The 15,671-nt window shown below is 51.4% G+C and overlaps 2 protein-coding genes across 2 annotated transcripts in view; one reads left to right on the top strand and one right to left on the bottom strand.

Moving 5' to 3' along the window:
- The window catches only part of LOC124018650 (tumor necrosis factor ligand superfamily member 14-like), an 11,498-nt gene extending 10,608 nt beyond the window's left edge, over window positions 1-890 (bottom strand). The window contains exon 1 of the mRNA XM_046333987.1: window positions 879-890. Coding sequence (XP_046189943.1) covers window positions 879-890 — 12 coding nt within the window. The remainder of the gene's footprint in view (window positions 1-878) is intronic.
- A 2,390-nt stretch (window positions 891-3,280) lies between these two features.
- Window positions 3,281-15,671, top strand: part of LOC124018660 (transmembrane emp24 domain-containing protein 1-like) — a 28,860-nt gene continuing 16,469 nt past the window's right edge. The window contains exon 1 of the mRNA XM_046333996.1: window positions 3,281-3,674. Coding sequence (XP_046189952.1) covers window positions 3,477-3,674 — 198 coding nt within the window. The 5' untranslated portion in view covers window positions 3,281-3,476. The remainder of the gene's footprint in view (window positions 3,675-15,671) is intronic.

Raw genomic sequence — 15,671 nt, 5'->3', positions numbered from 1 at the left:
CCCGAGAGTTGTGAAACAATCCACACAGTTTCTCTCACACTCAGCGGTTAGTGAAAAGGGCAGTGACTTCACCTCAATCTCAGTGCGACAGACCAGCCAACCAGAAACAGCAGCCGGTTTCTCTTCACGGAGAAAAGAAGAGTAGAGAGCCGGTAGAGATCGATGAGACGAGGTCGAACACAGGAGACGTCACAACAGCAGCAGTCGGTTCATCCCAACTTCCTATACGGATTGGTCAGGTCCACTACAGATCTAGAACGGGCCTTACGTTCGGGTTCCGAGCAACGTGCCTGAAAATGATATATCTTGGCAAAGGAGAACTGGGATCAAATAACTCAGGAATATATGGTCAAATAGGCTGTAAAACAAAACATTTGTAGATTCTTCCGCACAGATTTTTTTTAAGCTAATAATCACATAAGATGTCTGTGGTCAACTGTAAGAATTCTAATGACAAACCTTCAAGAAGAAATGCCAGGGTTCTAAAACAACCTGTGTCTGTACTGTAGAACACAGAACTAGAACAGAATGACGATCTAGTTCTCTGATGGAGACATTGTTTCACCTAGAGAGAAGTCAAGTTCCAGAGAACTGGGAAACAGGTGGTTCTTCTCCTCTGTCTCTTCTCTTGTTTGTTTCTTCTCTCCGTCCGTCTGTCTGGCAGTCAGGCTTGTGTACGTCTGAACTAGTAGCACATTGAGCATGTGCAATGAGGAAATGCAGACGAGGACGTGTGTGTGTGTGTGTGTGTGTGTGTGTGTGTGTGTGTGTGTGTGTGTGTGTGTGTGTGTGTGTGTGTGTGCGTGCGTGCGTGCGTGCGTGCGTGCGTGCGTGCGTGCGTGCGTGTGAATCCGGCCCGCCCTTGCAAGATGTCTCACTGTGGTTATCATCCCTCAGCTGACACTTCCTCTCTGTCTCTCTCTCTCTCTCTCTCTCTCTCTCTCTCTCTCTCTCTCTCTCTCTCTCTGTCTCTCTGTCTGTCTGTCTCTCTCTCTCTCTCTCTCTCTCTCTCTCTCTCTCTCTCTCTCTCTCTCTCTCTCTCTCTCTCTCTCTCTCTCTCTCTCTCTCTCTCTCTCTCTCTCTCTCTCTGTCTCTCTCTCTCTCTCTCTGTCTCTCTCTCTCTCTCTCTCTCTCTCTCTCTCTCTCTCTCTCTCTCTCTCTCTCTCTCTCTCTCTCTCTCTCTCTCTCTCTCTCTCTCTGTCTCTCTCTCTGTCTCTTCTCTCTGTCTCTTCTCTCTCTCTCTGTCTCTCTCTCTTCTGTCTGTCTCTCTCTTTACTCTGTCTAGATCTCTCTCTCTCTCTCTCGCTCTTCTATCTCTATCTCTCTCTCTCTCTGTCTCTCTCTCTCTCTCTCTCTCTCTCTCTCTCTCTCTCTCTCTTTCTCTCTCTCTCAGAGAAGGAGAGAGAGAGAAGAGAGAGAGAGAGAGAGAGCTTAGAGAGAGAGAGAGAGAGAGACAGAGACAGAGAAGGAGGGAGAGAGAACGAGGGAGAGAGACAGAGAGAGAGAGAGAGAGAGAGAGAGAGAGAGAGAGAGAGAGAGAGAGAGAGAGAGAGAGAGAGAGAGAGAGAGAGAGACAGAGAGAGAGAGAGAGAGAGAGAGAGAGAGAGAGAGAGAGAGAGAGAGAGGGAGCGAGACAGAGAGAGGGAGAGAGAGAGAGAGACAGACAGAGACAGACAGAGAAGGAGAGAGAGAGAAAGAAGGAGAGAGACAGAGAGAGAGAGAGAGAGAGAGAGAGAGAGAGAGAGAGAGAGAGAGAGAGAGAGAGAGAGAGAGACAGAGAGACAGAGAGACAGAGAGACAGAGAGACAGAGAGAGTGAGTGAGTGAGTGAGTGAGTGAGTGAGTGAGTGAGTGAGTGAGTGAGTGAGTGTGGTCGACCTCTGTGGCTTTTTCTCCTGGAACATAACAAACACCACAGTATTTCATAACTCCGTCAACAGAGACTTCATAACACCTCACCATTCACCAGGAAATAAGTGAAAAGACTTTGACTGAAGACAGAAGAATATAGGAGGAAGAGTGTAGGACAGGTTCTGGTCCACTACAGTAATATAACTAGGACAGGTTCTGGTCCGTTACAGTAATAGAACTAGGACAGGTTCTGGTCTACTACAGTAATAGTACTAGGACAGGTTCTGGTCCACCACAGTAATAGTACTAGGACAGGTTCTGGTCCGTTACAGTAATAGAACTAGGACAGGTTCTGGTCTACTACAGTAATAGAACTAGGACAGGTTCTGGTCCACCACAGTAATAGTACTAGGACAGGTTCTGGTCCGTTACAGTAATAGAACTAGGACAGGTTCTGGTCTACTACAGTAATAGTACTAGGACAGGTTCTGGTCCACCACAGTAATAGTACTAGGACAGGTTCTGGTCCACCACAGTAATAGTACTAGGACAGGTTCTGGTCCACCACAGTAATATAACTAGGACAGGTTCTGGTCCACCACAGTAATAGTACTAGGACAGGCTCCGTTCCATTACTAGCTACTAGAACTCTCTCTGTCCTAGTCAAAGTTGTTGAGACTTGCTGATATTTCGGTTCAATCCCAAAATGGCACCCTATTTCTTATATGCAGTTGACTACTTTTGACTATGGGCCCTGGTCAAACGTAGTGCACAATATAGGGAATAGGGTACCATTTGGGACAGGCCATTACCGTTTCAGAATGAGTCAGAACCCACTGGGAACAGAAGTCAATTCAATGTATATTTCTCGTTGGTTCAACGTAATTTCATTGAAATGACAGTGTGCCCGTTGAGAAGCCACAAATGACGTTGATTTTCTGCAATCTACAGCAGCAACCATTCAAATGCTTCCACTGATAAGTTATCTCATTTAAACAGGTTATTATTGGAGTATGTTAGCAAAATCTGTTTACAACATCGCTATCTATTTTTAACAAAAATAGTTTTAATGTCGGCTCTTCAAATGAAGAGCAAAGAAGGGCTTCTGTCCGTGTTCATTAGACTACAGCTCAGTTCATGTGTACAATTTAGTATAAAAATATTTGATAAAATATTGATTTTGGCCTTTACTCCGAAAGCCCATAGAAACGCATTGAATAACACATTCATACGTGGCAAAAAGGGACAGTCAAACAACAAATAATACGAAAAAAGGTTTTCAAGTGTCTGTCCTAAATCGAGGAGAGAAAACCCCACAAGGAAACATCTGGAAATATATTAAATAACATTGTACGTGCTTTTGGGGGGTAGAGAGAGACACAAAACTTAGTTCACAACTTATTTAGAACGGGGAACAGAACGTCCCCAGCAAAGATTCCACCCTCGGCGATTGGTCCCGCAGTGAATCAGTCATACGGATATTCTAGCCAATCATCTGATCGGAAAAGTTCAACAGATGTTGCGGAACATAGAAACATGCTATTGGAAGTTAGCTAGTTAGCCAGGATGATAACGTAGCTAGCCATCACATTTCAGCACATCGAGGAAGCTAATTCATTTATCGCCATGGACACACGTCGGACAGCAGGACGAGGCAGCACAACATGTGTTTTCGTGGCGTTAGTTGTAGCGACGTGTCTTGAAACCGTTCGTGCTTTCGGCCGCAGTCAAGACAGCGAATTCACCTTTATCTTAGCAGCCGGAAGAACCGAGTGCTTTTTCCAAACGGCTGCGGAGAACGTTACCATGGAAGTGGAGTATCAGGTAAACTAACCCGTTGGTTAGCTGTCTAGTGTGTGCATTGGCGAGCGACAAAAGATCGCAACGCAGAAGTTAGCAGGCTTGTAAACGTTAGCTAATGAAAACACGATATACAGTCCCAGAAAAGGCTAGCTGTGACAATGATGCTATTCTCAGTTCGCCTCCCGTGATGACTAACTACAGCAGCAGGCTAGTCGCGCCAGGTAACGTTATCTAGCTAACTCGCTAGTTAAGGAGAGAGACACCGCAGCAAGCTATCTGGTTGTGCCCTTTCGCATGTATGCTGTGTAGGACACTTGACCCAGGCTACACACGAGAGAGACTACTTGAAGCCGTATAAGCAAGGATGCTGTTTTGCAGTAGTATCCCCATCTATAACCTAACCTTTCGTATGATGCAGGTGAACCATACGGCTGTAACCAAATGTTATCTTTCTCCCAGAGGAGAAAATGGGATACCTGGTCAGTTGTACAACTCAATGCATTCAACTGAAATGTGTCTTCCGCATTTAACCCAACCCCTCTGAATCAGAGAGGGGGGGGGGGCTGCCTTAATCGATATCCACGTCTTTGGCGTCCAGGGAACAGTGGGTTAACTCCTGAGAGGGGTACATTTGCTCGTTAAATAGTGTTTTATGAATGCGTCTCTCTCCATCTCTCGTCTCCCACTCTACAGAGATTTAGCCAGTGTAAGTGTTACAAATAAATCCTACCCAGTGATGTAAATACATCATTATAAACTGAGTGGTTCAAGCCCTGAATGCTGATTGGCTGACAACCATGGTATATCAGACCGTATTCCTAATTACGTTGGTAACCAGTTTATAATAGCAATAAGGCAACAGAGGGTAGGGTAGCTAAGGGCTGTGTCCAGGCACTCAGCGATGCGTCGTGCCTAAGAACAGCCCTTAGCCATGGTATATTGGCCATATACCACACCCCCTTGGGCCTTATTGCTTAATTCTACCACTTCACCTACATCTTGACACAAACGGCTCCAACAACTCTCTCAATTAGGTCATATCTATCAATATGTGTCTTTGTTCTATAGGCTAGTTAGCCAATCTGTCCCAGTCCGTCCACAGAGGGGAGGGTAGCTAGCCTGATCTCCCCCCCCCCAGGCTACAGGGTGGCTCCCTCTCCCCCCAGGCTACAGGGTGGCTCCCTCTCCCCCCAGGCTACAGGGTGGCTCCCTCTCCCCCCAGGCTACAGGGTGGCTCCCTCTCCCCCCAGGCTACAGGGTGGCTCCCTCTCCCCCCAGGCTACAGGGTGGCTCCCTCTCCCCCCAGGCTACAGGGTGGCTCCCTCTCCCCCAGGCTACAGGGTGGCTCCCTCTCCCCCAGGCTACAGGGTGGCTCCCTCTCCCCCAGGCTACAGGGTGGCTCCCTCTCCCCCAGGCTACAGGGTGGCTCCCTCTCCCCCAGGCTACAGGGTGGCTCCCTCTCCCCCAGGCTACAGGGTGGCTCCCTCTCCCCCAGGCTACAGGGTGGCTCCCCCCAGGCTACAGGGTGCCCCCCAGGCTACAGGGTGGCTCCCCCCCAGGCTACAGGGTGGCTCCCCCAGGCTACAGGATGCCCCCAGGCTAGCCAATACCAGAGAGCTATATAAGTGCACACTTCAGAGGAGTAGAGATTATTGGGTCGCAGGCAGCTCTAGTCTGTTTGTTCAGTGGGAGAGTCCCTGTTGTGGAGTTTACAGGCAGCTTGCCACCTATTCAACTCAGGCAATGTGTGTTGATGTGTAACCCCTCTCAGGCAGTGTGTGTGTGTGTTGATGTGTAACCCCTCGCAGGCTGTGTGTGTGTGTGTTGATGTGTAACCCCTCTCAGGCAGTGTGTGTGTTGATGTGTAACCCCTCTCAGGCAGTGTGTGTGTGTTGATGTGTAACCCCTCTCTGGCAGTGTGTGTGTGTGTGTGTTGATGTGTAACCCCTCTCTGGCAGTGTGTGTGTGTGTGTGTTGATGTGTAACCCCTCTCTGGCAGTGTGTGTGTGTGTGTGTGTGTGTGTGTGTGTGTGTGTGTGTGTGTTGATGTGTAACCCCTCTCTGGCAGTGTGTGTGTGTTGATGTGTAACCCCTCTCAGGCAGTGTGTGTTGATGTGTAACCCCTCTCAGGCAGTGTGTGTGTGTGTTACCCCTCTCAGGCAGTGTGTGTTTAACCCTTCTCAGGCAGTGTGTGTGTTGATGTGTAACCCCTCTCAGGCAGTGTGTGTGTTGATGTGTAACCCCTCTCAGGCAGTGTGTGTGTTGATGTGTAACCCCTCTCAGGCAGTGTGTGTGTTGATGTGTAACCCCTCTCAGGCAGTGTGTGTGTTGTTGTGTAACCCCTCTCAGGCAGTGTGTGTGTTGTTGTGTAACCCCTCAGGCAGTGTGTGTGTTGTTGTGTAACCCCTCTCAGGCAGTGTGTGTGTGTGTGTTGTGTAACCCCTCTCAGGCAGTGTGTGTGTGTGTTACCCCTCTCAGGCAGTGTGTGTTTAACCCTTCTCAGGCAGTGTGTGTGTTGATGTGTAACCCCTCTCAGGCAGTGTGTGTGTTGATGTGTAACCCCTCTCAGGCAGTGTGTGTGTTGTTGTGTAACCCCTCTCAGGCAGTGTGTGTGTTGTTGTGTAACCCCTCAGGCAGTGTGCGTGTTGTTGTGTAACCCCTCTCAGGCAGTGTGTGTGTGTGTGTGTGTTGTGTAACCCCTCTCAGGCAGTGTGTGTGTGTGTGTGTGTTGTGTAACCCCTCTCAGGCAGTGTGTGTGTGTTGTGTAACCCCTCTCAGGCAGTGTGTGTGTGTTGTGTAACCCCTCTCAGGCAGTGTGTGTGTGTTGTGTAACCCCTCTCAGGCAGTGTGTGTGTGTGTGTGTGTGTGTTGTGTAACCCCTCTCAGGCAGTGTGTGTGTGTGTGTGTGTGTTGTGTAACCCCTCTCAGGCAGTGTGTGTGTGTGTGTGTTGTGTAACCCCTCTCAGGCAGTGTGTGTTGTTGTGTAACCCCTCTCAGGCAGTGTGTGTTGTTGTGTAACCCCTCTCAGGCAGTGTGTGTGTGTGTGTTGTTGTGTAACCCCTCTCAGGCAGTGTGTGTGTGTGTGTGTGTTGTGTAACCCCTCTCAGGCAGTGTGTGTTGTTGTGTAACCCCTCTCAGGCAGTGTGTGTGTGTTGTTGTGTAACCCCTCTCAGGCAGTGTGTGTGTGTTGTTGTGTAACCCCTCTCAGGCAGTGTGTGTTGTTGTGTAACCCCTCTCAGGCAGTGTGTGTTGTTGTGTAACCCCTCTCAGGCAGTGTGTGTTGTTGTGTAACCGCTCTCAGGCAGTGTGTGTGTGTTGTGTAACCCCTCTCAGGCAGTGTGTGTGTTGTGTAACCCCTCTCAGGCAGTGTGTGTGTTGTGTAACCCCTCTCAGGCAGTGTGTGTGTTGTGTAACCCCTCTCAGGCAGTGTGTGTGTTGTGTAACCCCTCTCAGGCAGTGTGTGTGTTGTGTAACCCCTCTCAGGCAGTGTGTGTGTGTTGATGTGTAACCCCTCTCAGGCAGTGTGTGTGTTGATGTGTAACCCCTCTCAGGCAGTGTGTGTGTTGATGTGTAACCCCTCTCAGGCAGTGTGTGTTGTTGTGTAACCCCTCTCAGGCAGTGTGTGTTGTTGTGTAACCCCTCTCAGGCAGTGTGTGTGTGTGTGTTGTTGTGTAACCCCTCTCAGGCAGTGTGTGTGTGTGTGTTGTTGTGTAACCCCTCTCAGGCAGTGTGTGTGTGTTGTTGTGTAACCCCTCTCAGGCAGTGTGTGTGTGTTGTTGTGTAACCCCTCTCAGGCAGTGTGTGTGTGTTGTTGTGTAACCCCTCTCAGGCAGTGTGTGTGTGTTGTTGTGTAACCCCTCTCAGGCAGTGTGTGTGTGTTGTTGTGTAACCCCTCTCAGGCAGTGTGTGTGTGTTGTTGTGTAACCCCTCTCAGGCAGTGTGTGTGTGTTGTTGTGTAACCCCTCTCAGGCAGTGTGTGTGTGTTGTTGTGTAACCCCTCTCAGGCAGTGTGTGTGTGGTGTTGTGTAACCCCTCTCAGGCAGTGTGTGTGTGGTGTTGTGTAACCCCTCTCAGGCAGTGTGTGTGTGGTGTTGTGTAACCCCTCTCAGGCAGTGTGTGTGTGGTGTTGTGTAACCCCTCTCAGGCAGTGTGTGTTGTTGTGTAACCCCTCTCAGGCAGTGTGTGTGGTGTTGTGTAACCCCTCTCAGGCAGTGTGTGTGTTGATGTGTAACCCCTCTCAGGCAGTGTGTGTTGTGTAACCCCTCTCAGGCAGTGTGTGTTGTGTAACCCCTCTCAGGCAGTGTGTTGTTGTGTAACCCCTCTCAGGCAGTGTGTTGTTGTGTAACCCCTCTCAGGCAGTGTGTTGTTGTGTAACCCCTCTCAGGCAGTGTGTGTGTGTTGTTGTGTAACCCCTCTCAGGCAGTGTGTGTGTGTTGTTGTGTAACCCCTCTCAGGCAGTGTGTGTGTGTTGTTGTGTAACCCCTCTCAGGCAGTGTGTGTGTGTTGTTGTGTAACCCCTCTCAGGCAGTGTGTGTGTGTTGTTGTGTAACCCCTCTCAGGCAGTGTGTGTGTGTTGTTGTGTAACCCCTCTCAGGCAGTGTGTGTGTGTTGTTGTGTAACCCCTCTCAGGCAGTGTGTGTGTGTGTTGTGTAACCCCTCTCAGGCAGTGTGTGTGTGTAACCCCTCTCAGGCAGTGTGTGTGTGTAACCCCTCTCAGGCAGTGTGTGTGTGTAACCCCTCTCAGGCAGTGTGTGTGTGTAACCCCTCTCAGGCAGTGTGTGTGTGTAACCCCTCTCAGGCAGTGTGTGTGTGTAACCCCTCTCAGGCAGTGTGTGTGTGTAACCCCTCTCAGGCAGTGTGTGTGTAACCCCTCTCAGGCAGTGTGTGTGTAACCCCTCTCAGGCAGTGTGTGTGTAACCCCTCTCAGGCAGTGTGTTGTGTAACCCCTCTCAGGCAGTGTGTTGTGTAACCCCTCTCAGGCAGTGTGTTGTGTAACCCCTCTCAGGCAGTGTGTGTGTAACCCCTCTCAGGCAGTGTGTGTGTAACCCCTCTCAGGCAGTGTGTGTGTAACCCCTCTCAGGCAGTGTGTGTGTGTTGTGTAACCCCTCTCAGGCAGTGTGTGTGTGTTGTTGTGTAACCCCTCTCAGGCAGTGTGTGTGTGTTGTTGTGTAACCCCTCTCAGGCAGTGTGTGTGTAACCCCTCTCAGGCAGTGTGTGTGTAACCCCTCTCAGGCAGTGTGTGTGTGTAACCCCTCTCAGGCAGTGTGTGTGTGTAACCCCTCTCAGGCAGTGTGTGTGTGTAACCCCTCTCAGGCAGTGTGTGTGTGTAACCCCTCTCAGGCAGTGTGTGTGTAACCCCTCTCAGGCAGTGTGTGTAACCCCTCTCAGGCAGTGTGTGTGTAACCCCTCTCAGGCAGTGTGTTGTGTAACCCCTCTCAGGCAGTGTGTTGTGTAACCCCTCTCAGGCAGTGTGTTGTGTAACCCCTCTCAGGCAGTGTGTGTGTAACCCCTCTCAGGCAGTGTGTGTGTAACCCCTCTCAGGCAGTGTGTGTGTAACCCCTCTCAGGCAGTGTGTGTGTGTTGTGTAACCCCTCTCAGGCAGTGTGTGTGTGTTGTTGTGTAACCCCTCTCAGGCAGTGTGTGTGTGTTGTTGTGTAACCCCTCTCAGGCAGTGTGTGTGTAACCCCTCTCAGGCAGTGTGTGTGTAACCCCTCTCAGGCAGTGTGTGTGTAACCCCTCTCAGGCAGTGTGTGTGTAACCCCTCTCAGGCAGTGTGTTGTGTAACCCCTCTCAGGCAGTGTGTTGTGTAACCCCTCTCAGGCAGTGTGTTGTTGTGTAACCCCTCTCAGGCAGTGTGTTGTTGTGTAACCCCTCTCAGGCAGTGTGTTGTTGTGTAACCCCTCTCAGGCAGTGTGTTGTTGTGTAACCCCTCTCAGGCAGTGTGTGTGTGTTGTGTAACCCCTCTCAGGCAGTGTGTGTGTGTTGTGTAACCCCTCTCAGGCAGTGTGTGTGTGTTGTGTAACCCCTCTCAGGCAGTGTGTGTGTAACCCCTCTCAGGCAGTGTGTGTGTGTTGTGTAACCCCTCTCAGGCAGTGTGTGTGTAACCCCTCTCAGGCAGTGTGTGTGTAACCCCTCTCAGGCAGTGTGTGTGTAACCCCTCTCAGGCAGTGTGTGTGTGTAACCCCTCTCAGGCAGTGTGTGTGTAACCCCTCTCAGGCAGTGTGTTGTGTAACCCCTCTCAGGCAGTGTGTGTGTGTTGTTGTGTAACCCCTCTCAGGCAGTGTGTGTGTGTTGTTGTGTAACCCCTCTCAGGCAGTGTGTGTGTAACCCCTCTCAGGCAGTGTGTGTGTGTTGTGTAACCCCTCTCAGGCAGTGTGTTGTGTAACCCCTCTCAGGCAGTGTGTGTGTAACCCCTCTCAGGCAGTGTGTGTGTAACCCCTCTCAGGCAGTGTGTGTGTGTTGTGTAACCCCTCTCAGGCAGTGTGTGTGTGTTGTGTAACCCCTCTCAGGCAGTGTGTGTGTAACCCCTCTCAGGCAGTGTGTGTGTGTTGTTGTGTAACCCCTCTCAGGCAGTGTGTGTGTGTTGTTGTGTAACCCCTCTCAGGCAGTGTGTGTGTGTTGTTGTGTAACCCCTCTCAGGCAGTGTGTGTGTAACCCCTCTCAGGCAGTGTGTGTAACCCCTCTCAGGCAGTGTGTGTGTAACCCCTCTCAGGCAGTGTGTGTGTAACCCCTCTCAGGCAGTGTGTGTGTAACCCCTCTCAGGCAGTGTGTGTGTAACCCCTCTCAGGCAGTGTGTGTGTAACCCCTCTCAGGCAGTGTGTGTGTAACCCCTCTCAGGCAGTGTGTGTGTAACCCCTCTCAGGCAGTGTGTGTTGTGTAACCCCTCTCAGGCAGTGTGTGTGTGTTGTGTAACCCCTCTCAGGCAGTGTGTTGTGTAACCCCTCTCAGGCAGTGTGTTGTGTAACCCCTCTCAGGCAGTGTGTTGTGTAACCCCTCTCAGGCAGTGTGTTGTGTAACCCCTCTCAGGCAGTGTGTTGTGTAACCCCTCTCAGGCAGTGTGTTGTGTAACCCCTCTCAGGCAGTGTGTGTGTGTTGTGTAACCCCTCTCAGGCAGTGTGTGTGTGTTGTGTAACCCCTCTCAGGCAGTGTGTGTGTGTTGTTGTGTAACCCCTCTCAGGCAGTGTGTGTGTGTTGTTGTGTAACCCCTCTCAGGCAGTGTGTGTGTGTTGTTGTGTAACCCCTCTCAGGCAGTGTGTGTGTGTTGTTGTGTAACCCCTCTCAGGCAGTGTGTGTGTGTTGTTGTGTAACCCCTCTCAGGCAGTGTGTGTGTGGTGTTGTGTAACCCCTCTCAGGCAGTGTGTGTGTGGTGTTGTGTAACCCCTCTCAGGCAGTGTGTGTGTGGTGTTGTGTAACCCCTCTCAGGCAGTGTGTGTGTGGTGTTGTGTAACCCCTCTCAGGCAGTGTGTGTGTGGTGTTGTGTAACCCCTCTCAGGCAGTGTGTGTGTGGTGTTGTGTAACCCCTCTCAGGCAGTGTGTGTGTTGATGTGTAACCCCTCTCAGGCAGTGTGTGTGTTGATGTGTAACCCCTCTCAGGCAGTGTGTGTTGATGTGTAACCCCTCTCAGGCAGTGTGTGTTGTTGTGTAACCCCTCTCAGGCAGTGTGTGTTGTTGTGTAACCCCTCTCAGGCAGTGTGTGTTGTTGTGTAACCCCTCTCAGGCAGTGTGTGTGTGTTGTGTAACCCCTCTCAGGCAGTGTGTGTGTGTGTTGTGTAACCCCTCTCAGGCAGTGTGTGTGTGTTGTTGTGTAACCCCTCTCAGGCAGTGTGTGTGTGTTGTTGTGTAACCCCTCTCAGGCAGTGTGTGTGTGTTTGTTGTGTAACCCCTCTCAGGCAGTGTGTGTGTGTTGTTGTGTAACCCCTCTCAGGCAGTGTGTGTGTGTTGTTGTGTAACCCCTCTCAGGCAGTGTGTGTGTGTTGTTGTGTAACCCCTCTCAGGCAGTGTGTGTGTAACCCCTCTCAGGCAGTGTGTGTGTAACCCCTCTCAGGCAGTGTGTGTGTAACCCCTCTCAGGCAGTGTGTGTGTAACCCCTCTCAGGCAGTGTGTGTAACCCCTCTCAGGCAGTGTGTGTGTAACCCCTCTCAGGCAGTGTGTGTGTAACCCCTCTCAGGCAGTGTGTGTGTGTGGTGTTGTGTAACCCCTCTCAGGCAGTGTGTGTGTGTTGTTGTGTAACCCCTCTCAGGCAGTGTGTGTGTGTTGTTGTGTAACCCCTCTCAGGCAGTGTGTGTGTGTTGTTGTGTAACCCCTCTCAGGCAGTGTGTGTGTGTTGTTGTGTAACCCCTCTCAGGCAGTGTGTGTGTGTTGTTGTGTAACCCCTCTCAGGCAGTGTGTGTGTAACCCCTCTCAGGCAGTGTGTGTGTAACCCCTCTCAGGCAGTGTGTGTGTAACCCCTCTCAGGCAGTGTGTGTGTGTTGTGTAACCCCTCTCAGGCAGTGTGTGTGTAACCCCTCTCAGGCAGTGTGTTGTGTAACCCCTCTCAGGCAGTGTGTGTGTAACCCCTCTCAGGCAGTGTGTGTGTAACCCCTCTCAGGCAGTGTGTGTGTAACCCCTCTCAGGCAGTGTGTGTGTAACCCCTCTCAGGCAGTGTGTGTGTGTTGTGTAACCCCTCTCAGGCAGTGTGTGTTGTTGTGTAACCCCTCTCAGGCAGTGTGTGTTGTTGTGTAACCCCTCTCAGGCAGTGTGTGTTGTTGTGTAACCCCTCTCAGGCAGTGTGTGTGTGTTGTTGTGTAACCCCTCTCAGGCAGTGTGTGTGTGTTGTTGTGTAACCCCTCTCAGGCAGTGTGTGTGTGTTGTTGTGTAACCCCTCTCAGGCAGTGTGTGTGTGTTGTTGTGTAACCCCTCTCAGGCAGTGTGTGTGTGTTGTTGTGTAACCCCTCTCAGGCAGTGTGTGTGTGTTGTTGTGTAACCCCTCTCAGGCAGTGTGTGTGTAACCCCTCTCAGGCAGTGTGTGTGTAACCCCTCTCAGGCAGTGTGTGTGTAACCCCTCTCAGGCAGTGTGTGTGTAACCCCTCTCAGGCAGTGTGTGTGTAACCCCTCTCAGGCAGTGTGTGTGTAACCCCTCTCAGGCAGTGTGTTGTGTAACCCCTCTCAGGCAGTGTGTTGTGTAACCCCTCTCAGGCAGTGTGTTGTGTAACCCCTCTCAGGCAGTGTGTTGTGTAACCCCTCTCAGGCAGTGTGTTGTGTAACCCCTCTCAGGCAGTGTGTTGTGTAACCCCTCTCAGGCAGTGTGTGTGTGTTGTTGTGTAACCCCTCTCAGGCAGTGTGTGTGTGTTGTTGTGTAACCCCTCTCAGGCAGTGTGTGTGTGTTGTTGTGTAACCCCTCTCAGGCAGTGTGTGTGTAACCCCTCTCAGGCAGTGTGTGTGTAACCCCTCTCAGGCAGTGTGTGTGTAACCCCTCTCAGGCAGTGTGTGTGTAACCCCTCTCAGGCAGTGTGTGTGTGTTGTGTAACCCCTCTCAGGCAGTGTGTGTGTGTTGTGTAACCCCTCTCAGGCAGTGTGTGTGTGTTGTTGTGTAACCCCTCTCAGGCAGTGTGTGTGTAACCCCTCTCAGGCAGTGTGTGTGTAACCCCTCTCAGGCAGTGTGTGTGTGTTGTGTAACCCCTCTCAGGCAGTGTGTGTGTAACCCCTCTCAGGCAGTGTGTGTGTAACCCCTCTCAGGCAGTGTGTGTGTAACCCCTCTCAGGCAGTGTGTGTGTAACCCCTCTCAGGCAGTGTGTGTGTAACCCCTCTCAGGCAGTGTGTGTGTAACCCCTCTCAGGCAGTGTGTGTGTAACCCCTCTCAGGCAGTGTGTGTGTGTTGTTGTGTAACCCCTCTCAGGCAGTGTGTGTGTGTTGTTGTGTAACCCCTCTCAGGCAGTGTGTGTGTAACCCCTCTCAGGCAGTGTGTGTGTGTTGTTGTGTAACCCCTCTCAGGCAGTGTGTGTGTGTTGTGTAACCCCTCTCAGGCAGTGTGTGTAACCCCTCTCAGGCAGTGTGTGTAACCCCTCTCAGGCAGTGTGTGTGTGGTGTAACCCCTCTCAGGCAGTGTGTGTGTGTTGTTGTGTAACCCCTCTCAGGCAGTGTGTGTGTGTGTTGTTGTGTAACCCCTCTCAGGCAGTGTGTGTGTGTTGTTGTGTAACCCCTCTCAGGCAGTGTGTGTGTGTTGTTGTGTAACCCCTCTCAGGCAGTGTGTGTGTGTTGTTGTGTAACCCCTCTCAGGCAGTGTGTGTGTGTTGTTGTGTAACCCCTCTCAGGCAGTGTGTGTGTAACCCCTCTCAGGCAGTGTGTGTGTAACCCCTCTCAGGCAGTGTGTGTGTAACCCCTCTCAGGCAGTGTGTGTGTAACCCCTCTCAGGCAGTGTGTGTGTAACCCCTCTCAGGCAGTGTGTGTGTAACCCCTCTCAGGCAGTGTGTGTTGTGTAACCCCTCTCAGGCAGTGTGTGTGTTGTTGTGTAACCCCTCTCAGGCAGTGTGTGTGTAACCCCTCTCAGGCAGTGTGTGTGTAACCCCTCTCAGGCAGTGTGTGTGTGTTGTGTAACCCCTCTCAGGCAGTGTGTGTTGTTGTGTAACCCCTCTCAGGCAGTGTGTTGTTGTGTAACCCCTCTCAGGCAGTGTGTGTTGTTGTGTAACCCCTCTCAGGCAGTGTGTGTTGTTGTGTAACCCCTCTCAGGCAGTGTGTGTTGTTGTGTAACCCCTCTCAGGCAGTGTGTGTGTGTTGTTGTGTAACCCCTCTCAGGCAGTGTGTGTGTGTTGTTGTGTAACCCCTCTCAGGCAGTGTGTGTGTGTTGTTGTGTAACCCCTCTCAGGCAGTGTGTGTGTGTTGTTGTGTAACCCCTCTCAGGCAGTGTGTGTGTGTTGTTGTGTAACCCCTCTCAGGCAGTGTGTGTGTAACCCCTCTCAGGCAGTGTGTGTGTAACCCCTCTCAGGCAGTGTGTGTGTAACCCCTCTCAGGCAGTGTGTGTGTAACCCCTCTCAGGCAGTGTGTGTGTGTTGTTGTGTAACCCCTCTCAGGCAGTGTGTGTGTGTTGTTGTGTAACCCCTCTCAGGCAGTGTGTGTGTAACCCCTCTCAGGCAGTGTGTGTGTAACCCCTCTCAGGCAGTGTGTGTGTAACCCCTCTCAGGCAGTGTGTGTGTAACCCCTCTCAGGCAGTGTGTGTAACCCCTCTCAGGCAGTGTGTGTGTAACCCCTCTCAGGCAGTGTGTGTGTAACCCCTCTCAGGCAGTGTGTGTGTAACCCCTCTCAGGCAGTGTGTGTGTGTTGTGTAACCCCTCTCAGGCAGTGTGTGTGTGTTGTGTAACCCCTCTCAGGCAGTGTGTGTGTAACCCCTCTCAGGCAGTGTGTGTGTAACCCCTCTCAGGCAGTGTGTGTGTGTTGTGTAACCCCTCTCAGGCAGTGTGTGTTGTTGTGTAACCCCTCTCAGGCAGTGTGTGTTGTTGTGTAACCCCTCTCAGGCAGTGTGTGTTGTTGTGTAACCCCTCTCAGGCAGTGTGTGTTGTTGTGTAACCCCTCTCAGGCAGTGTGTGTTGTTGTGTAACCCCTCTCAGGCAGTGTGTGTTGTTGTGTAACCCCTCTCAGGCAGTGTGTGTGTGTTGTTGTGTAACCCCTCTCAGGCAGTGTGTGTGTGTTGTTGTGTAACCCCTCTCAGGCAGTGTGTGTGTGTTGTTGTGTAACCCCTCTCAGGCAGTGTGTGTGTGTTGTTGTGTAACCCCTCTCAGGCAGTGTGTGTGTGTGTTGTGTAACCCCTCTCAGGCAGTGTGTGTGTAACCCCTCTCAGGCAGTGTGTGTGTAACCCCTCTCAGGCAGTGTGTGTGTAACCCCTCTCAGGCAGTGTGTGTGTAACCCCTCTCAGGCAGTGTGTGTGTAACCCCTCTCAGGCAGTGTGTGTGTAACCCCTCTCAGGCAGTGTGTTGTGTAACCCCTCTCAGGCAGTGTGTTGTGTAACCCCTCTCAGGCAGTGTGTTGTGTAACCCCTCTCAGGCAGTG

This window comes from Oncorhynchus gorbuscha, unplaced genomic scaffold, assembly GCF_021184085.1.
Source record: "Oncorhynchus gorbuscha isolate QuinsamMale2020 ecotype Even-year unplaced genomic scaffold, OgorEven_v1.0 Un_scaffold_554, whole genome shotgun sequence".
Lineage (NCBI taxonomy): Eukaryota > Metazoa > Chordata > Actinopteri > Salmoniformes > Salmonidae > Oncorhynchus > Oncorhynchus gorbuscha.
Note: the sequence above shows the minus strand (reverse complement) of the source record. Positions and strands in the feature narration are given on the sequence as shown.